General features: G+C 40.7%; 1 protein-coding gene across 1 annotated transcript in view; it reads right to left on the bottom strand.

Moving 5' to 3' along the window:
- The window catches only part of LOC139381349 (protocadherin-15-like), a 216,073-nt gene that overhangs the window by 130,496 nt on the left and 57,994 nt on the right, over positions 1-27,583 (bottom strand). The window contains exons 9-15 of the mRNA XM_071124806.1: positions 24,429-24,537; positions 24,151-24,263; positions 17,448-17,654; positions 11,764-11,898; positions 11,076-11,225; positions 8,438-8,631; positions 3,323-3,455 (exon numbers count right to left, since the gene is read on the bottom strand). Coding sequence (XP_070980907.1) covers positions 3,323-3,455; positions 8,438-8,631; positions 11,076-11,225; positions 11,764-11,898; positions 17,448-17,654; positions 24,151-24,263; positions 24,429-24,537 — 1,041 coding nt within the window. The remainder of the gene's footprint in view (positions 1-3,322; positions 3,456-8,437; positions 8,632-11,075; positions 11,226-11,763; positions 11,899-17,447; positions 17,655-24,150; positions 24,264-24,428; positions 24,538-27,583) is intronic.

The following is a 27,583-nucleotide window of genomic DNA, read 5'->3' as shown; positions in this document are numbered from 1 at the left end:
TGCATAGATGACATGTATTTTCTCCCGCTGCCCCTCGATACAGGTGCATGATAATCGTCCATTCTAAATCAAAACAAATGTCACATATATAATTTAGTATATGTAAAGACATTATTAAATCAAGAACAGTTTCAAGTTTGAGGAAGGTAATTTTCACCATGAAAATGCACCTTTATAATGAAAGCATTACATGCATAACTGCATTTGTCGTCACTTTTGATTATGCTGTTTCCCGCTAATGGAACATTCACCGTTATAGCCTACTATCATGTGTGCATCGCTGCACTTATAATATGAATAAATAGCCTAATAGTTTGTCAAAAATGTAAGCTATATGTTCTGATCTGTTGCGTCAGCCACATTGCATAAAAACATAGTTTTTTTAAGCTAGTGGTTGTATTAATTTGGGATCTATCGCATCCCACAACTGTCCCAGACTATTTTTTTAATATTTATTTCTCGCACAGAATAGAATAGGTTGACTTTTGTATTATGGGGGATAGTAGATTGACATAGGGTAGTGCTTTTACTTTTTGTTAGGCCTACTCATCTTGTTAGCTGACAAAAAGTAAATGTTGACAGTTCTTCCAATATCTTCAATATGCCCCTCGGAATTGGATAAGGACACACGCAGTTGCGTCCCCGATGTGTCTGTTTTCACTTGTAGCCTGTGAGAAAGACCCAATCACCTGACGGAGAGCCATGTGAGGTAAAGTCGCTTCGAGTTGAACAGCACACTCAGGGAGAAGGGCACAACACAGCACTCCAGGAATCAAAAGGTATGGATTTGTTTTATGGTGCATTAAGGCCACAATGGGGATGCCGTTGTGAAATTTGAGGCATTATCAAGTGCTTGTCAAATTGCGAATGAGAGACTATTGGAGTATATACAAGCCTGCGCAAAAAAACTAAGCAGAGCTCATGACCTTGTATTGATTAATGTGACGACTGCTTTTCATCAAATGATTAACTGTTGATAATTACATGATTCAATTAATCAGGTAATTATTAACTCAGCAACCCGGTGCACCATGGGAAAATGTGTTTTTATTGAGTTTCCATTTCCCAAATTAACTCAAAAAATATCAGAATATTGATTTTACAACAGTTCCTAATTAATCAATTTCCTCTACAGTCTCATCCTGAATGCCGCATAATCCGGGAATCTGCACAAACCCGAGTCCCACTGAATGAGTCCGTACCTCACCACTTGAGTTGATTATTTATTTACGAACAAGCTAAAATGATAATATAAGATACACGTACACAAATACACAGTCTAAGCTATTGATTAGAAGTTAGTACAATGAAACAGGTCCCTAGCGGGCCAACACAATATGACACGTGTTACACAAAATGAGGATTTAAAAAGTAGAGAGAAAGACAGAGTGCACGAGAGAAAAGCACACTTGGATACATTTGTAAACTATAATTAGTTTAGCCTTAACACCTTGCCCCGGACTGCCATTCTTATGGGTCAGAATATCATTATTTAATTACTTGTCGAAGGTCTCTGATGGGGTGTCTATTTGAGGACTGGGTTCGCCTTCTCCTCTGATAATGGCACTTCTTTGGTTTCTTTAGTTACCGGGTGTAACTCTCTGGTCCACACAATGTCAGTGTCCTTTCTCTTAGTGGTCTGTTTCCTCACCCTTGTTCTGAAAGGTGGTCTTCTGAGTACGGTCAGCCATGTAGCTTAGGGCTCCAGCGTAGGAATGAAACATGTGTAGACACACAAGTCCTTGGAGAGTGGTAACCGGGTGGTCCTGCTTGAAATCACCCTCTTAGACACAGCTACTCATCTGTAGCATAGAGTGTTAAAAGGTTATTTTGTCTACTTCAACCTCGTGTTGCGTTTAGGGGTTGTGACTAACTCGGACCTTGGCTGCAGCGTGTGGTCACCTAGTCTGATATGTAAATTAAATACGTTCTCGGGGCGTCACTAGTTATGAGGCAAGGTCTGGATTTTACTCAGATCCAATTTAGACAACTAACTTCACATCTCACCAAAAATATTCTCTTTGATCTGGACTTTTTCCAAACAACGTATAGTATGCAAACATCACGTACATATTATGAAAACTCTTCAAATTACGTTTTCATTATAACATCATCATTTAACTTTTAATAACATAACAAAAACGACATTCATTTTCATAATCCATCTGTCGTCATTACCATCATTTTGGCTGACAAAACATATTGTCTCAAAGTCCATTTATAGCATGTTACTGTGCTGAGGTAGGTTCTCCATAGGTCCATCATACACTCCATTCCTCCACACTGAGAGGACAAAGGGATTTTGTCTGCTGCCTTAAGAATTACAATTGGCTGGAGGTGTCATAAAACCCCTCACCTCCAACCCTCTCAATCTCTCCCCCGCTGGTGGGTGTGAGAGATGTCTCTGTAGGATTGTGGTCCACGGTAACCCGAACCGACTTTTTTCAAAACTATCATTAGAGTCTCATCATGCAGCCTTACAATATATTAAAAATCAAAACATATAGCCCAACGTTTGTAGAACAACTAAAGTTTACAAGACTCGGTTGGATCGGCAGGCTCCCGTGCCTCAGCCGGCTCGTCAGGCTCCCATGCCTCAGCCGGCTCGTCAGGCTCCCATGCCTCAGCTGGCTCGACAGGTTCCCGCGCCTCAGCAGAAGCGATTGGCCCACTCCTGGTCCCGGACCATCGCTCTGGCCAGCGACCTGCGGCTGGAGCCGCACGTCAGAGAGGGGTACTGTCACGTATGCTCCCTCTTCGGCACTCGAGGGCAATGGGTATGTGCACACCTGTCACCATTATTATGTGCACCAGTGCCTCATCAGACTCACCTGGACTCCATCACCTTCCTGATTACCTTCGCTAAATCTGTCACTCCCTTTAGTTCTTTCCCTAGATGTTATTGACTCTGTTTGTGTTTCATGTCTTTACACTACTCATGTTCCTTGTATTGTTCCATGTTCCTTTATTTATTAAATATCCACTCCCTGTACTTCCCAACTCCCAGCGTAGACATTACAAAATGAAGCATATAAGAGTACCTATTTCTTTGTTAACTGCTCAACACAGAACAGCCGCATGTGCGCACTCCCTCAAATAATTTGGAGAAAATATTAATATTCTATTCAGCTTTGTTCAATTGTATTTTTCATGGTATAAAATAATGCCATGGAATTACATTCAAATCTTGTCTGCTAACTGAACTAGTGTAGCTCATAGCCATTTGGCATAGCCACCTCAGGACCTAAGATAAGGACATCTTGGAGTATGCTATTCTGACACAATTTTGTGACCGCCACAGCCCTAGTTGTGTGTCTCTCACCTGTAGGTTGAGCAGGATAGCTCCTATCCTCATGGCCTCGCTGACCTCTAGGTCATAGGTGAAGAGGGGGAAGCATGGGGGGCTCTGATTGTTGGGGGGCAGCACCTTGATGTACACAGTGGTGATAGAACTCCTGTATGGGTTGAGAACAATATGAGAGGGGACGGAAAGGTTATATTTACAATATACAATAGATATACAAACAATACAACAACATTCTTTGCACAGTTGCATTCACATACAGTAATGGTACAGTGGTGGTCCATCAGGGTGTTGGAGGTTGTCATGAGTTTCCTGGCTTCCCACAAGGACACCATGCTTAAAGAGGCTCAACGAAGATAGGTGGATAAGTCAACTGGCAGTCTGCATGTGAAGAGTTTTGTTCCAAAACATTATATCCACCAATTTATCACATTTGTGTTTTTTCCACAGAAATTATTGCTTATGGGTACCTTCATATGTGTGTAAATGAATACTGTTTTTTAGATGTGGTTTAAAACTAGTTGCAAAACGCAATATATCGATTGTTTAGCTGGAATGGAATGTTCGTGTCCTGTATAATTGATTGTGATATGTGGTTGTCACACCTTGGAGTCTTAAGATGACTAAATGTAAGTCGCTCTGGGTAAGAACACCTGTTAATTAATGACTAAAATGTAAATATTTTACATACAGATCTCATATTACTACACTGATTAATAAAACTATATATATATATATATATTGATGTCACACGTGTATCATTTGTACAGTTCTTTATAAAAAATGTAGTAAAAAATGTAAAATATAGCAGTACTACTTATGTATTTCTCTGAGAGAGAGGCGCATATATAGCATTTTGCAACAAAACATGATTACATGTCTCCCTGAAATGGCTCTATCTGGTGATAGATTTCAAACAAATACATTTCTGTCATTGAACAACCCTTGCAATGATTAGGTGGGGAAAAAAACAAACCAATCTTTTTCATAAGTTCTTTAACCTTTTACTGCAGTGGGCTAAATCAGCGGTACACAGAGTAATTCTTGGTAGCCTTAAGTATACACCTCACAAAAATGGTTATGCCCTAATACAGACTATTAAAATAGTTTGCTGCTCACTTGCTTCTTGCCAAAAGGAATATGAAGCAACTATTAGATGAACTACATCAAACCACTCACACCATTATTAACAATCGTTTAAAAGGAACAGAAATGAAAGAGAAATATGTTTTTTTAATGTCTGTAAGAATGATAATCTGAAACTTCATTATACAGTGCTTTGCAAAAGTATTCATCCTTCTTGAGGTTTTTCCTATTTTGTTGCATTACAACCTGTCATTTAAATTGATTTTAATTTAGATGGACATACACAAAATAGTTTAAATTGGTGAAGTGAAATTGAAAAAAAAACTTGTTTAAAATAATTCAAAAGAAATAAATGGAAAAGTGGTGCGTGCATATATATATATTCACCCCCTTTGATATGAAGCCCCTAAACAAATTCTGGTGCAACCAATTACCTTCACAAGTCAAAATAATAATTATTATTTTAAAAAGTCCACCTGTGTGCAATCTAAGTGTCACATGATCTCCTTATATATACACCTGTTCTGACCTGAGCCCTAGGACCATGCCCCAGGACTACCTGACATGATGACTCCTTGCTGTCCCCAGTCCACCTGTCCGTGCTGCTGCTCCAGTTTCAACTGTTCTGCCTTATTATTATTCGACCATGCTGGTCATTTATGAACATTTGAACATCTTGGCCATGTTCTGTTATAATCTCCACCCGGCACAGCCAGAAGAGGACTGGCCACCCCACATAGCCTGGTTCCTCTCTAGGTTTCTTCCTAGGTTTTGGCCTTTCTAGGGATTTTTTCCTAGCCACCGTGCTTCTACACCTGCATTGCTTGCTGTTTGGGGTTTTAGGCTGGGTTTCTGTACAGCACTTTGAGATATCAGCTGATGTACGAAGGGCTATATAAATACATTTGATTTGATTTGATTCTCAAAGGCTCCAGAGTCTGCAACAACACTAAGCGAGGGGTACCAACAAGCAAGCGGCACCATGAAGACCAAGGAGCTCTCCAAACAGGTCAGAGACAAAGTTATGGAGAAGTACAGATCAGGGTTGGGTTGTAAAAAAATATCAGAAACTTTGAACATCCCACGGAGCACCATTAAATCCATTATACATTTTTTTTTACAGAATATGGCACCACAACAAACCTGGCAAGAGAGGGACGCCCACCAAAACTCACGGACCAGGCAAGGATGGCATTAATCAGAGAGGCAACAAAGACACCAACGATAACCATGAAGGAGCCGCAAAGCTCCATAGCAGAGATTGGAGTATCTGTCCATCGGATCACTTTAAGCTGTACACTCCAGATCTGGCCTTTACAGAAGAGTGGCCAGAAAAAAAGCCATTGATTAACCTGTTGCGTCTACCAAACCCGGATCCGGGATTCTATTTAAGCTCATTACCATAACGCAACGTTAACTATTTATGAAAATCGCAAATGAAATGAAATAAATATGCCATCTCTCAAGCTTAGCCTTTTGTAAACAACACTGTCATCTCAGATTTTCAAAATATGCTTCTCAACCATATGAAAACAATCATTTGTGTAAAAGTGGCTAGCTAGCGTAGCATTTAGCGTTAGCATTAGCGTTAGCATCCAGCACGCAAGATTTCAACAAAAACATAAAAGCCTTCAAATAAAATCATTTACCTTTGAAGAACTTCGGATGTTTTCAATGAGGAGACTCTCAGTTAGATAGCAGATGCTCAGTTTTTCCAAAAAAGATTCTTTGTGAATTCGAAATAGCTCCGTTTTCTACATCACATTTGGCTACCAAAAAAAAATACGAAAATTCAGTCCTCAAAACGCAAACTTTTTTCCAAATTAACTCCATAATATCGACTGAAAACATGGCAAACGTTGTTTAGAATCAATCCTCAAGGTGTTTTTCACATATCTCTTCAATGATATATCGTTCGTGGAAGCATGTTTTCTCCCCTCAATCAAATGGAAAAGTACAAGCAGCTGGCGTTTGCGCACCGAATTCCACGCAGGACACCAGGCGGACACTTGGAAAATGTAGTCTCTTATGGTCAATCTTCCAATGATATGCATACAAATACGTCACAATGCTGCTAACACCTTGGGGGAACGACAGAAAGTGTAGGCTCATTCCTTGCGCAATCACAGCCATATAAGAAGACAATGGAAAACAGAGCTTCAGAGATTCTGCTCATTTCCTGCTTGACGCATCATCTTGGTTTCGCCTGTAGAATGAGTTCTGGGGCACTTACAAACAATATCTTTGCAGATTCTGAAACTTCAGAGTGTTTTCTTTCAAAAACTGTCAAGAATATGCATAGTCGAGCATCTTTTCGTGACAAAATATCGCGCTTAAAACGGGAACGTTTTTTATCCAAAAATGAAATAGCGCCCCTAGAGATCCAACAGGTTAAAGAAACAAATAAGCACATTTTGGTGTTTGCCAAAAGGCATGAGGGAGACTCCCCAAACATATGGAAGAAAGTACTCTGATAAGATGAGACTAAAATTAAGCTTTATGGCAATCAAGGAAAACGCTATGTCTGGTGCACACCCATCACCCCGAGAACACCATCCCCACAGTGGAGCATGGTGCTGGTATCATCATGCATCGGCAGGGACTGGTCAGAATTGAAGGAATTATCAATGGCACTAAATATAGGGAAATTCTTGAGGGGAAACGTGTTTCAGTCTTCCAGAGATTTGAGACTGGGACAGAGGTTCACCTTCCAGCAGGACAACGACCCTAAGCATACTGCTAAAGCAAAACTTGAATGGTTTAAGGGGAAACATTTATATGTCTTGGAATGGCCTAGTCAAAGGCCAGACCTCAATCCAATTGAGAATCTGTGGCATGACTTAAAGATTGCTGTACACCAGCGGAACCCATCCAACTTGAAGGAGCTGGATAAGTTTTGCCTTGAAGAATGGGCAAAAATCCCAGTAGCTTGATGTGCCACGCTTATAGAGACATACCCCAAGAGAATTGCAGCTGTAATTGCTGCAAAATGTGTCTCTATAAAGTATTGACTTTGGTGGGGTGAATAGTTATGCACACTCAAGTTTTCCGTTTCTTGTCTTATTTCTTATTTGTTTCACGAGAAAATATTTTGCATCTTTGAAGTGGTAGGCATGTTGTATATATCAAATGATACAAACCCCCCCCCCCAAAAAAAAAAATGCCAAGGGGGGTGAATACTTTCGCAAGCCACTGTAAACAGCTTGTCTCAATGCCCAGGCAAATCTGTCTTCATACAGCCTCTTACCAATCAGATGGTAAAATGCTGTATGTGGATACAGCCATATGCACATGCATTCAATAAGGAATACAATGATTCTATATGCATGAATTTAATAGACCTACAAGTAACTGCACAGTATGAATAAACAATAAAATGGAGCAGTGACGGAATGAGATGGATCAATAAATGTATGAAAGACAATGACAATGAATTAAGGAATAACTGAATACATGATTAAAGGTGCAATTTGCAGAAATCACTCAGCCATTTCCTGGTTGCTAAAATTCGAATAGATCGGCTAATTTCAGTTCATGTGACATCACAAGCCATGCATAGTGTAAAGAATCATTGTACCATCTAAACCACTGTGAAATCTATTTTTAATAACCTAAAATATTGTATTTCCAGCTGTTTGAATCTGGTGTAAAAAATATACAAGTAAAAGATGCAAACATGAAACTTAAGAACGGGAATAATAGAAATAGCACATACAGAACAGATGTACTGCTTCTTAGACTTGCTTTTAATGAGAATGACAGATCTATAAATTGGATTTATATAGTGAATTTGTTTGGATCCCCCAAAAAGTGACATATTGCAACTTTAACTGAATAAGTATGAAAAATGAAAAACTGAGTAAGAAACTGAGGTCATAATCAAGATTTTACCTCCAACATAACCTAAATCATGCATGGATATTAATGAGGATATCAAAGGAATACAGTCCTTTTAATAAACACATTCAAAGATTAAAGGTGTGATTGAGAAAATTAAAGGCTGAATGAACAAATAGATGAAAAGATGAATGGATTCAATTACTGTACCTTCTCTGGATATCTGGTGCATTGTCGGCGGCCTTCACTGTGAGGGCATAAGAATGACCCATGCTAAGAGCTGTCCTGGGTGCGATGGTGATTTGTCCAGTGCGGTTATTGATGATGAAATCCCCTTGTGCTCCGGCAAGTATCTCATAGGTCACCAGACCATTTAACCCATCATCAGCATCTAATGCTTTTAGCTGAGAGAGAGAGAGAGAGAGAGAGAGAGATATGGAGTCTTTGAGGAAGAATTCAGTGTTTCAGTGCATTTTGGCAGGGTGTGGAAGGCCCTAAAACATTCAAAGCCACCAACTATTCACATTTACTGAACTGAGTTTAACATGCTTCTAGGTGGCGCAGTGGTTAAGGGCGCTGTACTGCAGCGCCAGCTGTGCCATCAGAGACTCTGGTTTCGCGCCCAGGCTCTGTCGTAACCGGCCGCGACCGGGAGGTCCATGGGGCGACGCACAATTGGCCTAGCGTCGTCCGGGTTAGGGAGGGCTTGGTCGTTAGGGATGTCCTTGTCTCATCGCACACTTTACTCCTGTGGCCGGCCGGGCGCAGTGCACGCTAAGATGCACAGTGTTTCCTCTGGCACATTGGTGCGGCTGGCTTCCGGGTTGGATGCGCGCTGTGTTAAGAAGCAGTGCGGCTAACCTTCGTCTCTCCCGAGCCCGTACGGGAGTTGTAGCGATGAGACAAGATAGTAGCTATTACAACAATTGGACACCATGAAATTGGGGAGAAAAAGGGGTAAAAAAAAGAAAGAAAAAAAAGAAAATGCTTCTAGGTAGGGGAGCAATAATGATTTGTGAGAGGGTCCCACCTGTCTTTTTAATGGTGGAGGAAACACAGACATCTATTTCAGTAAAATTCTATTACCTTTTCAAATCATGACCTGCATTTTGTGACATTTACCAGACGGTGCTCTTGTAAGCTGTGTGTAATGTTTACAGAAACTACTGACCTTTTGTAACTGCTACAGTAAACAACTTCTCCCTCCTAAAATATTGATGCAAATGTCGTGACCTTTATGAATGTATTAGTGAGAATGATTAATCTATTAAAGCCCCCATTCAATTTTTACTGTGTGTTTATTTCATGAAAATAAATATGAATATATTTTTTATAATTTATTTTCCTGAGCTTCCTTTTGCCAATGGAATGCTCAGTCTAATTGTGTGGGCTTGTTGATACAAATGTAAATATATTTAAATACAATGCCTTTGGAAATAAGGTATTTCATTTTTTTTATTTTTTTTAACATTTTTTTTTAAATACAATGCCTTTGGAAATAAGGTATTTAATTTTTTTTATTTTTTTTTACATTTTTTTTACATTTGCAAAAATGTATAAACTCCTTTTTTCACTCTTTCATTATGAGGTGTTGTGTGTAGATTTCTGAGAATTTTTGTTTTATATCCATTTTAGAATAAGGCTGTAACGTAACAAAATGTGGAAGGGGTCTGAATACTTTCCGAATGGAATCTGTACACAGATTATATATAGACCTTAGAACCATGCAGTGTTAGATGAAAAGTTAAACAGCCACCCTTCACTTCCAGCTAATTCATTTGGACACCCCACCATTTACAACTCACAGCACCCTTAGCCAGGCTTTAGTTTAACGTTAGCTCTATATTTGCAAGGCCTTGCTATGTTAATACACGCTAGGCTAGCCTAATGAACCCTTTTTTTCATATAGAGCTGTAATGTCTAAGATATGAAATAGCAGCATCAAATAAACCTTCATCCTTAGAGGCCCGGAGACTCTCCTATAAATGGCTTATAAAAACAGCTTATAAGTGGTTGTACCGGCCATCACTTGACCGCCGGCTTCATTTCAGCTGGGCTGGGCGATGATTTTAAACACAGATTAAACTTGACCTTTTATGTGTCTGATATTTTTTTTGGACTCTGTTTTGAGAGACTGTAAGATGGGAAATCATGCTCTGCCTACCTAATGGGAGACAAACGCACACTGCTGCTGAACGAACTCCATAAAAGCAGATATGTCAATGAGGGGACTTCCTGCTGTAAACAATTGGACTCTAAACACAAACACATGCACACATGTGCACAGACACACAAACACCAAACCTAACCCCAAACCTTCAAACCAATCAAACTAGAATCTGAGTCAATGTAAATAAACTCTGCAATCCATTCAGACATATGATGACAAACTAGACAACAGACTCTCCTTGGAGCTATTTCAGTCAGGGATTTACAGTGACCAATGTTGTTATAGGATAGGAGATTGATTTGGAGTCCTAACTGTTGATCCATGGTAGTGTATTACGTTGAGTCATGTCAATATTGAGCTAATAGTATTTGAGTCTTGACTACAGTAGTAAGAAACTAGATTGTTCTGGGGAAAGAGTGGATTGTTCTGGGGCTTGGACTGTTGATCTAAGGTACTGGATTGTTTGCGGAAACTGGGCCCGAGAGAGAAAGAGGAGGGAGAGATAATGAGAGATACAGAGAGAGGAAGAGGGAGAGGGAAGGGAGAGAGAGAGACACCAAAAGAGAGAGAAAGTGAGAGAAAAATAAGAGAGAGACACAGAAAGAAAGAAAGAAAGAAAGAGGAGAGAATGACAAAGAGAACGAGAGACAGGAAGATAGACAGAGATGTGCTAATTACCTGCAGTACTGTTTTTCCTGGCTGCATGTCAGTGAACACCTCGACGGTGTCAGAGACTTCGCCAAAGGTGGGCGTGTTGTCGTTGGCATCAATCACCAGGATGTTGATGGTCACCCGGGTGCTCTCCTGTATCCCATCTGATGCCATCATCTATACACAGGATAAAAGAGAGCAGTAAAAAAAACGCTTTATTTGCTACTATTTACTCTGGTAGCACCAGTTAAACTCAATCAAGTGCAATTTAAGTACTTTAAAAAAAACAATACTACTAGAACCCAGGTCTGATAATGACATCGGATGTACAGGTAACTAGGGCAACGATCAAAGCCTCTCAACAGAGGCATAATAAACACACTATTGATGAAACCCTTCAAAGGCAAAATCTGCATATCATTACTACAGTGTATTATCACCGCAACAAGTCCATGTACACACACACACACACACGCACGCACACGCACGCACACACACACGCACATGCACACGCACACACACACGCACACACGCGCGCACACGCACACGCACACACATGCACACGCACACACACACGCACACACACACACACACCATCACAGACGGGTCTACACTGGGACCTCTGGTTGCGAGATCCAAAAGTCCTAATTCCATCTCCAAAGGGTTCCAAAGGTTACTTGGTAATATGTGTGGATAAGGTTGGATCGAGATCTACCGTGAAGGTGTAGGTCATCTGCTTCTCTCTGTCCACGGGTTTGAGCAGTCTGAGGTAGCGGGTGATGCCGGTCGGGGTTATGTCAAAGATGGTGCTCAAGTCGTCCAGAGTCACTGTCACCAGGGGGTCTTTGCTCTACAAAAAGTAAAGCCATCGGAGAGAAGAATGTTACCATGGTGTCATGACTTTACTCAAGTCTGCAGCCATGCCACTGAGGAAAAACTATTAGAGACAAAACAAGTCAGTCTGCTGACAAAGACAACATACTGTATTACTGAGAACACAGTACTGAAAATCGGGGAAGGCTTTGAGGAAATTCTATGAAGAAATCCTATGACTCAATACCCCCGCACTACAATTGTAAGTGTTTCATTGTGGCTCTGGCCACAAGCTACAGTATACAGTATGTGAAAGATTACAAAAACCTAGGAGTTTCTCAGCATACTGTACTATATAGTAGAGCCATTTGAAAGTATAACGTTGTGTAGAATTGTTTATGTGAACGCTCATGTGCCTTTATATCAATCTTGAATGTGATCTGTAAATATGAATATACAAGGGAGTGGGCCTAGGGAGTAATGTGGCCTACAAGTGAGGACCCATAGCTAGATAATAAAAACACTTCAATACTGTTTAATAACTTCCCAAACAAATGAACTTCATTTTCTGTTGGTACAAGGGAGTTTGAAGTAGGCTTGGGTTGTTAGGTTGATTCATATCAGTCAATAAGGGCCTGCCTGTCAAATAAACATCCACACTTCTTTGCCCATTGATCTGTTTTTAGAGCTGCAAAGTGCAGTGTTTTATTAATCTCACCCTGTTGAGAGAAAGAGAGAGAGAGAGAGCGAGAGAGAGGGGCAGGCAGGCTGTGGGGAGCTTATTGTGTTAGGTGTCATCTGAGGAAATTATGAATACATTATTTTCAACATCAACACAAAGATAAATGTCCTGGTGACAAAAACACAAACAGAGTGGAGCAAATTGTATCCTGGTGTGTGTATCCTGGTGTGTCTCAATGTTTGTTTTTGTCCATTTAAATGCTGTTGAGTTGCTTAGAAAACCCGTTCCTGTCAGCACCTGTTTGACATTGTGAGCGTTTCAGAATCATCACCTCAACACACAAACACACACACACATTTTACTGTCCTTGTGGGGGACCAAACGATTGATTCCAATTCAAAATCCTATTTTCCCCTAACTGTTAACTTAACCCTTAACCTAACCCTAACCTGAACCCCTAACTCTGAACCTCCCCCTAACTCTTGACCTTAAACATAATCCCTAATCCGAATTCTAACCCTAAACCTAACCCCTAAGCCTAAAATAGCCCTTTTCTTTGTGGGGACTTGTGAAATGTTCCCACTTGTCCAAAATGTCCTTGTTTTACTATCCTTGTGAGTACTTCTACTCCCCACAAGGATAGTAAAACCGAAGAAACACACACACACACATAATGTACTCAATGTATTGTGTGATCTGTGTATTTAGCCACTAAAACATTTTTATTTTTACTTGACTAGAAAAACAAGCACACATGGCAAAATTCAAACGCATTAGACTTGTCTATGAAGAAAGGGATCATTGGAGGGAAACAAAGTCACGCATCTGAAAGAATTGAAAGAGGTTTGAACACACACCATGCAGTAGAGTAAAACCTAAAGGCAAACTTTTAGTCATCACAGCACCAAAAAACACTATATTGCCTACAGGTGGCCAGGTACAACAAATACATAACCTGTTTGAACCAGGTACAACAAATACATGACCTGTTTGAACCAGGTACAACAAATACATGACCTGTTTGAACCAGGTACAACAAATACATGACCTGTTTGAACCAGGTACAACAAATAGACAAAGCAGCAACTGCGATAATACAGTAGTGGTGCCTGGAGAAGTGGGTATACTAAAATGTTGCCAAAAAAACTCCAGATGGCCCACCATGCGAAGGAATGATGCCTTGTGTGTAGAATTCGACGAGAAACAGTGACATGTACTCTGAATGACAGACAGTAAAATGATAAATCTCATATTCGTATTTCACAGTCAGGCCGACCCAAGCTGTACTGTGCAAGTAGGCTAATAAATTAGTAGGCCTACAATTTAAAAAGATAAAAGAGGTTGTCTACTGAGTCAGAAATTCACAGGATTGGATGTTCTACGCCCACAACAATACTTAAATCAGGAGACCACTTTGAGGAATGGGAAGAATCTAAGACATTTTGTTTGTGTAGTTACCTTTTAATTCAAGTGTGCAGTCACCTAGCACTGTTGTTTTGTTATCAGTGTTTCTGTAGTACACATGAAAAGAAATGGCCACTGGATTGATGCAAATAATCATGATATCATTTGTAGCAAGTTACATAAATTGAGGTTAAATGTATTTTTTGGGGAAAGCCTTTCCATCTATCAGAATATGGTTAGGCCTATCAGCATTTGTATTTTCCTTTTCCTTCACTGTTTGAAACGTGGACGTTTTGCTTCATATTATGAGGCATGCCAAGCCAAAATCCATCCATAGAAATGTCGAGGGAAATATGTTGAGGGAAACACTTCCTCATATCTGGTCCGTCAGCCATATCAATTGATCAGAAAGTATTCACACCCTTATTTGACCAAGTATGCTGACTAAGAACACATTTCATTTACAGTAACAACCTGGGGAATAGTGACAGGGGAGAGGAGCCAATTAGAAGCTGGGGATGATTAGTTTGCCATGATGGTATGAGGGTCAGATTGGGAATTTAGCCAACACCCCTACTATTATGATAAATGTCTTGGGATCATTAATGGCCACAGAGAATCAGGACACCCATTTAACATCCAATAGAAAGCCCAGTACCTTTACACAGGGCAATGTTCCCAATCACTGTCCTGGGGCATTGGGATGATGTTGTTTTTTTGTCAGAGGAAAGAGTCCCTCCTACTGGACCGTCAACAACACTTCCAGCAGCATATGTTCTCCCATCCATTGACCAACCAGGGCCAACCCTGCTTAGCTTCAAAGGCAAGCCAACAGTGGGATGTAGGGTGGTGTGCTGCAGGCAGTACCCAACACATACAATTATCTGTAAGGTCCCTCAGTTGAGCAGTGAATTTCAACCACAAAGACCATGGAGGTTTTCCAATGACTTGCAAAGAAGGACACCTTTTGTTAGATGGATAAAACATTTTTTTAAACAGACATTGAATATCCCTTCGAGCATGAGGAAGTTATTAATTACACAATGGATGTACCAATACATCCAGTCACTAAAAATATACAGGTGTCCTTCCTAATTCAGTTGCTGGAGAGGAAGGAAACCACTGAGGGGTTTCACCAATGGTAACTTAAAACAGTTAGAGTTTAATGGCTGTGATGGGAGAAAACTGAGGATGGATCAACAACAGTATTGTAATGGGCCCTAGGTGTAGATGGTGTAGAGAGTCAGGCGCAGGACAGCAGATATGAGTAATCAAATGTACTTTACTCAAAAGGTAAAATATACAAAGTAACAAATACATGTACACCATGACAGACTGAAAATACAAATAAATAATCACTCACAAAAACCATGGGGGGAACAGAGGGTTAAATAATGAACAGGTGATTGTGGGATTGAAAACAGGTGTGTGAAACAAAGACAAAACAAATTGAAAATGAAAAGTGGATTGGTGGTAGCAAGTATTTTACCTTTCAGCAGGACAATAACCTAAAACACAGTTGCTTACTAAGAAGAGAGTGAATGTTCCTGATTGGCTAAGTTACAGTTATGACTTAAATCTACTTGAAATCTATGGCTAGATCTGAAAATGGTTCTCTAGCAATGATCAGTAATCAATTTGACAGACCATTTTTGAAAATGGGCAATATTGCACACTCCAGGTGTGGAAAACTCTCAGAGACTTACCCAGAAAGACTCACAGCTGTAATCACTGCCAAATGTGATTTTAAAATATATTGACTCAGGGGAGTGAAAACGCATGTAAATTAGATATTTATGTATTTCATTTTCCATTATTTGGCATTATCAGGCTGTAACACAACAAATTGTTGAATAAGTCAAGGGTACGACTACCTCCACTACACTACTTGGATACTCATCAGTAGACATTAAGTGAGCACATGCAATGCCAGCTGAAAAAAGGTGGGTTCACAGCGTACCCGCCACTACACCACTCTGTATGTGTGTGCACTGTCTGTACACAGAGCATTCGTAAAGTATTCAGACTCCTTTACATTTTTCTAATTTTGTTACGTTACAGCCTTATTCTAAAATTGATTAAATTGTTTGTTTTTTACTCATCAATAATCACACTACCTCATAATGACAAAAAACTGTTCTTTAGAAAATTGTACGTATGTATTAATTAAAAATGAAAAAAAATGAAATATTACATTTACATAAGTTTTCAGACCCTTTACTCAATACATTTTTGAAGCACCTTTGGCAGTGATACAGCCTCAAGTCTTCTTGGGTATGACGCTACAAGCTTGGCACACCTGTATTTGGGGAGTTCCTCCCATTCTTCTCTGCAAATCCTCTCAAGCCATCAGGTTAGATGGGGAGCGTCGCTGCACAGCTATTTTCAGGTCTCTCCAGAGATCTTAGATCGGGTTCAAGTTCGGGCTCTGGCTGGGCCACTCAAGGACATTCAGAAACTTGTCCCGAAGCCACTCCTGTGTTGTCTTGACTGTGTGCTTAAGGTCGTTGTCCTGTTGGAAGGTGAACCTTCACCCCCGTACGAGGTCCTGAGCGCTCTGGATCAAGTTTTCATCAAGGACCTCTCTGTACTTTGCACCGTTGATCTTTGCCTTGATCCTGACTACTCTCCCAGTCCCAGCCGCTGAAAAAAATCTGCACAGCATGATGCTGCTACCACCGAGCTTCACCATAGGGATGGTGCCAGGTTTCCTCCAGACCTGATGCTTGGCATTCAGTCCAAGGTGTTCAATCTTTGTTTCATTAGACCAGAGAATATTGTTTCTCATGGTTGAGAGTCTTTAGATGCCTTTTGGCAAACTCCAAGCGGGCTGTAGTGTGCCTATTACTGAGGAGTGGCTTTTGTCTGGCCACTCTACCATAAAGGCCTGTGGGACCTTATATAGACAGGTGTGTGCCTTTCCAAATCATGTCCAATCAATTGAATTTACCACAGATGGACTCCAATCAAGTTGTAATTTGAAGGATGATCAATGGAAACAAGATGCACCTGAGCTCAATTTTGAGTCTCATAGCAAAGGGTCTGAATACTTATGTAAATAAGGTATTTCATTTATTTATTTTTTTAAATAAATTTGCTAAAATGCTAAAAACCTGTTTTCGCTTTGGCATTATGGGGTATTGCATGTAGATTGCTGAGAAAAACAATGTATTTAATCCATTTTAGAATAAGCCTGTAACGTAACAGAAGTCCCCACAATAATAGTAAACAAACAAAAAATGGACTAACTAGGGGCATTTTGTTAATCCCCACAGGTCAAATGCTATTTCTAGGGGGTTTAGGGTTAAGGTTAGAATTAGTGTTAGGAGCTAGAATTAGAGTTAGTTTTAGGGTTAAGGTTAGGGTTAGGTTTAGGGGTTAGGGAAAATTGGACTTTGAATTGGATTGAATTGTCTGTCCCCACAAGGTTGGTTGTACAAGATTGTGTGTGTGTGTGTTCACTTCTGTGTCTGTCTCTGTTCACACGCACATTCTCATACCTCCTCAATGTCGTTGTCCAGGGCAATGATGCCCAGGGGGGCAGTGAGGTTGGAGCTAGCAGAGATGGTGGTTCCCACTGGGGAGGACTCACTGACGTATCCCTGGTAGGACTGGAACTGGAAGTATGGAGCCTGGTTGTTCTCATCCAGGATATCAATGATCAAGTCAGCATATGCTGGGAGGGGGTGGCCATTGTCTTGCTCAGCCTAAAGGATGGAGACAAGTTTATATGTATTATGAACCTCACTGTAACATTTACTGACATGCAAATTACAACATACAGTGCATTCAGAAAGTATTCATACCCTTTGACTTATTCCACAATTTGTTGTGGTACAATGTGAATTCAAAATTGATTGAATTCTACTATTGACATTTTTTCTGGACATGATTTAGAAAGAAACACACGTCTATGTAAGGTCCACTGTTGACAGTGCATGTCAGAGCAGAAACTATACCATGACGTCCGCAGATCTCTGAGATAGAATTGTGATGAGGCATATATCTGGGAAAGGGTATAAAACAATTTCTAGAGTGTTGAAAGTTTCCAAGAGCGCAGTGGTCTCCATCATTGGGAAATTGAAAAAATATGGAACTAACCAGTCTCTGCCTAGAGCTGGCCATCCGGCCAAACTGAGCAACTGGTCAAGAAGGACGTTGGTCAGGGAGGTGACCAAGAACCCATTGACCACTCTGACAGAACTACAGAGTTCCTTGGCTGAGATGCGGGGCGGCATATAGCCTAATGGTTAGAGCGTTGGGCCAGTAACCAAAAGGTTGGTGGGTCAAATCCCTGAGCAGCCAAGGTCCACATATGTCGTTCTGCCCCTGAACAAGGCAATTAACTCACTGTTCCTAGACCAACATTGTCAGTTAAGAACAAATTCTTATTTACTTAATTAAAGGTAAAATAAAAAATAATTATAAAATGGGAGCACCTGCCAGAAAGAGGACAGACTCTACAGCACTTCACCAATCTGGGCTTTATGGGAGAGTGGTCAGACTTGGATCCCATTGAACATCTGTGGAAATACTTGATATTTGCTGTTTACCACAACTCCCCATCTGACTTAACAGAGCTTGAGAAAATCTACAAGGAAAATGGGAGAAAATACCCAAATACAGATGCAGTTTTGAACTGAAAAGTTCAAAAAAAGTTTTGAACTGAAGAACTGAAAACTGCTGTTCACAAATGCTCTCCATCCAACCTCACTGAGCTCGAGCTGTTTTGCAAGGAGGAATGGAAAAAAATGTCAGTCTCTCGATGTGCAAAACTGATAGAGACATACCCCAAGCGACTTACAGCTGTAATCGCAGCAAAAGGTGGCGCTACAAAGTATTAACTTAAGGGTGCTGAATAATTTTGCACGCCCAATTTCTCAGTTTTTGATTTGTTAAAAAAGTTTGAAATATCCAATAAATGTCGTTCCACTTCATGATTGTGTCCCACTTGTTGTTGATTCTTCACAAAAAAATACAGTTTTATATCTTTATGTTTGAAGCCTGAAATGTGGCAAAAGGTCGCAAAGTTTAAGGGGGCCGAATACTTTCGCAAGGCACTGTAAATGATCTAGTCATCATCATGCTTCAAGTGGTATTTATGTATTCATTTGTGATCTGGTAAAAGTCTAGCAATGACATTATCCTCATGTCTCTATTTTTCAGCATAAAGTACTCTATCTACTTTGTGTGGACACCAGGTGAGACTACACACGCACAGTTATATCAGCTGTGTTGGTGAACCCCTCCCACATCTGAACTGGCTGACACAGAAGGCACAGCATGATCATAGGTGAGAGGTCACTTGGTCGGGTCAACAGGAAGTATTATTTAAGAGATGCTTAACGTTGAAATACAGACAGAGATGTAGTAGTCCCAGAGTTAATGATCCAAGGTCAGTTTTGCATTTTACCTCCTGATTTAAGATGACTGACCGTGTTAGAATAAAAAAAACAAGGCTTAATCATGTTCTCTCGTCTGCAGGTATGTTCTGATGTGAGAGAGGAAGCCAGTCCCGTCATCGCCACCTCACCCGCTCTTAAGATAACCTTTGGGCTGTCTGGGACCCCAAGGCTGGTTAGGAGACACCACAAGAGACACTATGTAATTGTGATGAACTGAGAGAATATTGGGGTAGCACTGTAATTAATTATGCTGTCTTCCCTGCTCCTCAGTTCTTATCTATTTTTATTTTTTTATTTTTTTTATTTCACCTTTATTTAACCAGGTAGGCTAGTTGAGAACAAGTTCTCATTTGCAACTGCGACCTGGCCAAGATAAGGCATAGCAGTGTGAACAGACAACACAGAGTTACACATGGAGTAAACAATTAACAAGTCAATAACACAGTAGAAAAAAGGGGAGTCTATATATACATTGTGTGCAAAAGGCATGAGAAGGTAGGCAAATAATTACAATTATGCAGATTAACACTGGAGTGATAAATGATCAGATGGTTATGTAAAGGTAGAGATATTGGTGTGCAAAAGAGCAGAAAAATAAATAAATAAAAACAGTATGGGGATGAGGTAGGTGAAAATGGGTGGGCTATTTACCAATAGACTATGTACAGCTGCAGCGATCGGTTAGCTGCTCAGATAGCAGATGTTTGAAGTTGGTGAGGGAGATAAAAGTCTCCAACTTCAGCGATTTTTGCAATTCGTTCCAATCACAGGCAGCAGAGAACCGGAACGAAAGGCGGCCAAATGAGGTGTTGGCTTTAGGGATGATCAGTGAGATACACCTGCTGGAGCGCGTGCTACGGATGGGTGTTGCCATCGTAACCAGTGAACTGAGATAAGGCGGAGCTTTACCTAGCATGGACTTGTAGATGACCTGGAGCCAGTGGGTCTGGCGACGAATATGTAGCGAGGGCCAGCCGACTAGAGCATACAAGTCGCAGTGGTGGGTGGTATAAGGTGCTTTAGTGACAAAACGGATGGCACTGTGATAAACTGCATCCAGTTTGCTGAGTAGAGTGTTGGAAGCAATTTTGTAGATGACATCGCCGAAGTCGAGGATCGGTAGGATAGTCAGTTTTACTAGGGTAAGTTTGGCGGCGTGAGTGAAGGAGGCTTTGTTGCGGAATAGAAAGCCGACTCTTGATTTGATTTTCGATTGGAGATGTTTGATATGGGTCTGGAAGGAGAGTTTAGAGTCTAGCCAGACACCTAGGTACTTATAGATGTCCACATATTCAAGGTCGGAACCATCCAGGGTGGTGATGCTGGTCAGGCGTGCGGGTGCAGGCAGCGAACGGTTGAAAAGCATGCATTTGGTTTTACTAGCGTTTAAGAGCAGTTGGAGGCCGCGGAAGGAGTGCTGTATGGCATTGAAGCTCGTTTGGAGGTTAGATAGCACAGTGTCCAAGGACGGGCCGGAAGTATATAGAATGGTGTCGTCTGCGTAGAGGTGGATCAGGGAATCGCCCGCAGAGTGAGAAACATCATTGATATATACAGAGAAAAGAGTCGGCCCGAGAATTGAACCCTGTGGCACCCCCATAGAGACTGCCAGAGGACCTGCCTTTGTCTTCTACACTGCTCTCCCCACCTCCTCTTTGTTTTATAATGCACAACATCTATGCATTGAAGTACAGATTGAACTTGTATTTATAATATACTATTACAATTATAATATTTATAATGCATGTATTATGTATTTATAACACCTGGATAATGAACTTTCAATAAAGCATTTAACATTCTCCACTGGTTCAAATGAAGTATCTCATTGAAATACTACACCTATCCTGTGTCCTAAGATTAATGCAGGTGAAGGGAGTTACATATGCAGGCCACTCCAGGACCTTGAAATGCTTCTTACGAAGCCACTCCTTCGTTGCCCAGGCAGTGTGTTTGGGATCATTGTCATGCTGAAAGACCCAGCCACGTTTCATCTTCAAAGCCCTTGCAGATGGAAGGAGGTTTTCACTCAAAATCTCACAATACATGGCCCCATTCATTCTTTCCTTTACACGGATCAGTTGTCCTGGTCCCTTTGCAGAAAAACAGCCTCAAAGCATGATGTTTCCACCCCCATGCTTCACAGTAGGTATGGTGTTCTTTGGATGCAACTCAGCATTCTTTGTCCTCCAAACACGACGAGTTGAGTTTTTACCAAAATGTTCTATTTTGGTTTCATCTGACCATATGACATTCTCCCAATCTTCTTCTGGATCATCCAAATGCTCTCTAGCAAACTTCAGACGGGCCTGGACATGTACTGGCTTAAGCAGGGGGAATACTTCTGGCACTGCAGGATTTGAGTCCCTGGCGGCGTAGTGTGTTACTGATGGTAGGCTTGGTTACTTTGGTCCCAGCTCTCTGCAGGTCATTCACTAGGTCCCCCTGTGTGGTTCTGGGATTTTTGCTCACCGTTCTTGTGATCATTTTGACCCCACGGGGTGAGATCTTGCGTGGAGTCCCAGATCGAGGGAGATTATCAGTGGTCTTGTATGTCTTCGATTTCCTAATAATTGCTCCCACAGTTGATTTCTTCAAACCAAGCTGCTTACCTATTGCAGATTCAGTCTTCCCAGCCTGGTGCAGGTCTACCATTTTGTTTCTGGTGTCCTTGGACAGCTCTTTGGTCTTGGCCATAGTGGAGTTTGGAGTGTGACTATTTGAGGTTGTGGACAGGTGTCTTTTATACTGATAACAAGTTCAAACAGGTGCCATCAATACAGGTAACGAGTGGAGGACAGAGGAGCCTCTTAAAGAAGAAGTTACAGGTCTGTGAGAGCCAGAAATCTTGCTTGTTTGTAGGTGACCAAATACTTATTTTCCACCATAATTTGCAAATAAATTCATAAAAAATCCTACAATGTGATTTTCTGGATATTTTTTTCTCATTTTGTCTGTCATAGTTGAAGTGTACCTATGATGAAAATTACAGGCCTCTGTCATCTTTTTAAGTGGGAGAACTTGCACAATTGGTGGCTGACTAAATACTTTTTTGCCCCACTGTATAATTGGTGCCATTGAAAAGAAAATACTTTGACGTTTGAAGAAATGTTAAAATTATGTATGATGATATAACACAGTAGATATGTTGTGAGAAAATCCAAAGAAAAAACACCAGATTTTCCTTTTGAGCGACCATCCTCTTTGAAATTCAAGAGAAAGGTCATATTGAAAATTAGCTCACTGTGGCTAATTCCTATGGCTTCCACAGGGTGACAGCAGTCTATGTTCAAGGTTTCAGGCTTCTAACTTCAAAAGCTAATAAGAAATAGCAGTTTTAGCAAAGTCTTGGTTTGCGTGCGCTATGAAGACATTACGCACGTGCTAAAATCTTTTTCCTATTGAACATACTTCTTTCCGTACGAAATATCATAGTTTGATTATACTTTAGGGTATGAATAGAAATGTATTTTGACTTGTTGAAACAAAGTTTAGGGGTAGATTTTCTGATTCCTTTCTCTGCAGGTTGAACGAGTGGATTACTCAAATCGATGGCACCAACTAAACTGACTTTTTGGGATATAAAGAAGGATTTTATCTAACAAAACAACACTAAATGTTATAGCTGGGACCCTTTGGATGACACATCTGGGGAAGATTTTCAAAAATATTTAATCATTATTTGTGAATGTATGAAACCTGTGCCGGTGGAAAAATATTTTGATGTGGTGTACCGTCCTCAAATAATTGCATAGCATGTTTTCGCTTTAATAGCTACTGTAAATCAGACAGTGCAGTTAGATGAACAAGAATTTAAGCTTTCAGCCGATATAAGACAATTATATGGACATAAATGTTTAAAACCCTCTGCACCTACAGTCACTGTTTATCACTCATTCTTCATTCTTTCCACCCACTCTCACAAACTCCATCTCGCTCTCTCTCTGTCTCTGTCTCTGTCTCTCTCTCTCTCTCTCTCTCCCCTCCATCAATTAACCCTCTCTCTATCTCTCTGACTAACTTACTTTTCCATCTCTTGTTCTATTTTTTTCTCCCCTTATTCTCTCTTCCTCTGTCTTTATCCGCCTATCCTCCCTCCAACCCAATCCATCTATCTGACTCATCTATATTTTTCATATCTGTCCTTGCCACCCTCTGAGAGAAAATGGCTTTTTACAATGTGACATCAGGATCAATGACAACATTGTCCTTGGTGCTGAACATTCTATAACAAGTCACAATAACTACAACTACTACGTACAAACTGTCTTTTCACTCCTCCAAGTATCTCGATGACGAAGCTCTCAATATATTTCAATGGCAGTAAGCATAATTATAAAGCTGTATCTGACAGCTAACCCAGAGCAGTCTCCTCTAGATACCAACCTCTAACTCTCTCTTTCCTTCCCTGCTAATACCACCAGCACCAGTTCATCTCCCACCAACCACCTCCCCCTCCACCTCCACCTCTCCTCCTCCCTCGCCTGCTCCATGCTCACACAAAGCACTTTTCAAACATCATCACACATTCCTCTCCTCTGTGCACGTGACAGCCTGCTCAGTGCTCAGGGGCTACCATTTTAAATGGAGAGAGGTTCTGGTGGGTGGATGGTAGTATGCTTTGTGCATCATAACAGGTCATCTCTGGTTCTAATTCGGATTGCCTCCAGGGGCGTGATACCGTGGTTTGGGGGTAGCAGCACTACCACTAGACCAGCCCTCAAAACAAAACCAAAATCTCTGGTTGATGTTTGGTACATGATTACCTTGATTTCAGTTTGAAGGTGGATTTGCTTACCTTGATGATGATGATAAATTTGGTGTACAGGTCTCTGCTGACTGGTTTCAGGAGCAGGAGCGCTGCAGTCGTCCTGTTCAGGGAGAAGTACTCTTGGTACGTTGAGGGCTGACCTGAGGTAAAACAAAGAATGAACATTGCTTTTTTGGTGCTTTCGGGTATGAATGTTGACCAGTGATAATACATTATTAATTGGACAATAAAGGATTGAAGTGAGATAGTGGGATTGATCATGCAAACATCCATGTGTGTGACTTTAAGCTCAGTGAGGAACCTACCAACCAGTATGTAGTAATGGATCTCTGGCCTTTTAGAGGGGGGCTGGATGTTCCTGTCCATGTCCACAGCTCGGATAGGTGGGGTCACCTCCAGCGGGTTCAGTTCTCTCTGAAAAGGAGGTAGGGAGGAAAAAGGGGGGAGTCAGAAACCAATGAACTGTGTTAGTGGTTTGTATCGCCCATTACAATGTTAAGCCTTTTGCAACCAAGGGAACATTTATTAAATGTACAGTGCCTTCAGAACGTATTCACACCCCATGCTTTTTTTCACATTTTGTTGTGTTACAGCCTGAATTTTGTGTCACTGGCCTACACACAATACCCCATAATGTCAAAGTGGCATTATGTTTATAAAAATGTTTACAAATGAATAAAAAATGAACAGCTGAAATGTCTTGCGTCAATAAGTATTCAGCCCCTATGTTATGGCAAACCTAAATAAGTTTAGAAATAACAATTTCCTTAAATCACGTAACAAGTTCCATGGATTCACTCTGTGTGCAATATTAGTGTTTAGCATGATCTTTACACTACCTCGTCTCTGTAGCCAACACATACAATTATCTGTAAGGCCCCTTAGTTGAGCGGTGCATTTCAAACACAGATTCAACCACAAAGACCAGGGAGGTTTTCCAATTCCTCAAAAAGAAGGGACAGCCCTTTGAGCATGGGGAAATTATTAATTGGATGGTGCATCAATACACCCAGTCACTCCAAATATGCAAGTGTCCTTCCTAACTCAGTTGCCCGAGAGGAAGGACAATGCTCAGGGATTTCACCATGAGGCAAATTATGGCTTTACTACAGTTACAGAGTTTAATTGCTGTGACAGGAGAAAACTGAAGATGGATCAACAACATTGCAGTTACTCTACAAAACTAACCTAAATGAGAGTGAAAAGAAGGAAGCCTGGACAGAATAAAAATGTTGTCTTTGCAATAAGGCATCCTGTTTGCAATAAGGCAAAAATGTAAAACTGCAAAAATGTGGCAAAGAAATTAACTTATGAACTATGTTCTGAATACAAAGACTTACAGTGCATTCTGAAAGAATTCAGACCCCTTGACTTTTTCCACATTCTGTTACGTTACAGTCTTATTCTAAAATTGCTTAAATTGTTTCTTCCACTCATTCATCTATACACAATACCTGATATTGACAAAGCAAAAACCGGATTTAGACAGTTTTGCAAATGTATTAACATTTTAAAACTGAAATATCACATTTACATAAGTATTCAGACCCTTTACTCAGTACTGAAATAACTTTGGCAACGATTACAGCCTCGACTTCTGCATTCCTCTCTGCAGATCCTCTCAAGCTCAGGGTCGTTGTCCCGTTGGATGGTGAACCTTCACCCCATCTGAAGTCCTGAGCGCTTTGGAGCAGGTTTTCTTCAAGGATTTCTCTGTCATTTTCTCCATTCATCTTTCCCTTCACCCTGACTAGTCTCCCAGTCCTAACCACTGAAAAACATCCCCACAGCATGATGCTGCCACCACCATGCTTCCCCGTAGGTACTGTATGGTGCCAGGTTTCCTCCACACGTAACGCTTAGCATTCAGGCCAAAGAGTTCAATCTTGGTTTCATCAGACCAGTGAATCTTGTTTCTCATGTTCTGAGAGTCTGTTTCCAAACGTCTTCCATTTAAGAATGATGGTGGCCACTGTGTTCTTGGGGACCTTCAATGCTGAAGACATTTTGTGGTACCCCCATCCCCCGGTCTGAGCCTTGACACAATCTTGTTTTGGCGCTCTATGGACAATTCCTTCAACTTCATGGCTTCGTTTTTGCTCTGACATGCACTGTCAACTGTGAGACCTTATATAGACAGGTGTGTTCCTTTCCTAGTCATGTCCAATCAATTTAATTTACCACAGGTGGAGTCCAATCAAAGTTGTAGAAACATCTCAAGGATGATCAATGGAAACAGGATGCACCTGAGCTCAACTTCGAGTATCATAGTAAAGGGTCTGAATGCTTATGTAAATAAGATTTTTTTTTTACATTGTTGTGAAATTTTCAAAAATGTCTAAAAACATGTTGTCGCTTTGTCATTATGGGGTATTGTGTGTAGATTGATGTGTAAGTTTTTATTTAATACATTTTAGAATAATTCTGTAACGTAACAAAATGTGGAAAAAGTCAAGGGGTTTGAATACTTTCCAAATGCACTGTAGGTAGGTCCCATGGTGTTTATACTTGCGTACTATTGTTTGTACAGATGAAAGTTGTACCTTCAGGCATTGAAATTGTTCCCAAGGATGAACCAGATTTTTGGAGGTCTACAGATATTTTTCTGAAGTCTTGGCTGATTTCTTTTGATTTTCCCATGATGTTAAGCAAAGAGGCACGGAGTTTGAAGATATGCCTTGAAATACAACCACAAGTACACCTCCAATATGTCAATTAGCCTATCAGAAGCTTCTGAAGCCATGTCATCATTTGCTGGAATTTTCCAAGCTGTTTAAAGACACTGTCAATATAGTGTATGTAAACTTATGACCCACTGGAATTGTGATACAGTGAATTGTAAGTGAAATAATCTGTCTGTAAACAATTGTTGGAAAAATTACTTGGTGTCATGCACAAAGTAGATGTCCTAACTGACTTGCTAAAACTATAGTTTATTAATTAACAAGAAATGTGTGGAGTGGTTGAAAACAAGTTTTAATGACTCCAACCTAAGTGTACGTAAACATTTGACTTCAACTGTAGGTCCTGGGTGGCAGGGAGTTTGGCCCCAACTTGACAGAGCTTGAATAATCTTTAACTTCTTACCGATGTGGTTCCTGCACAGGAACACCTCAGCGGAAATTTCAGAGCTCCACCTATAGTACTATAGTATAGTACTCGATAAATCTCAAACTTTCATTAAAACACACATGCAAGGTACTGAATTAAAGCTACACTCGTTGTGAATCTAGCCACCAAGTCAGATTTGTAAAATGCTTTTCGGCGAAAGCATGAGAAGCTATTATCTGATAGCATGCACCCCCCCAAAATACCAGCACGCCACGTAAACAACAGATTTTGCGGTAGCCGGCGCTACCCAAAACGCAGAAATAAAATATAAAACATTCATTACCTTGGACGAGCTTCTTTGTTGGCACTCCTATATGTCCCATAAACATCACAATTGGGTCTTTTTCCC

This window comes from Oncorhynchus clarkii, chromosome 23 (genome assembly GCF_045791955.1).
Source record: "Oncorhynchus clarkii lewisi isolate Uvic-CL-2024 chromosome 23, UVic_Ocla_1.0, whole genome shotgun sequence".
In the NCBI taxonomy this organism is placed as follows: Eukaryota; Metazoa; Chordata; class Actinopteri; order Salmoniformes; family Salmonidae; genus Oncorhynchus; species Oncorhynchus clarkii.
The sequence above is the reverse complement of the archived record's forward strand: the minus strand, read 5'-3'. Positions and strand labels throughout refer to the sequence as shown.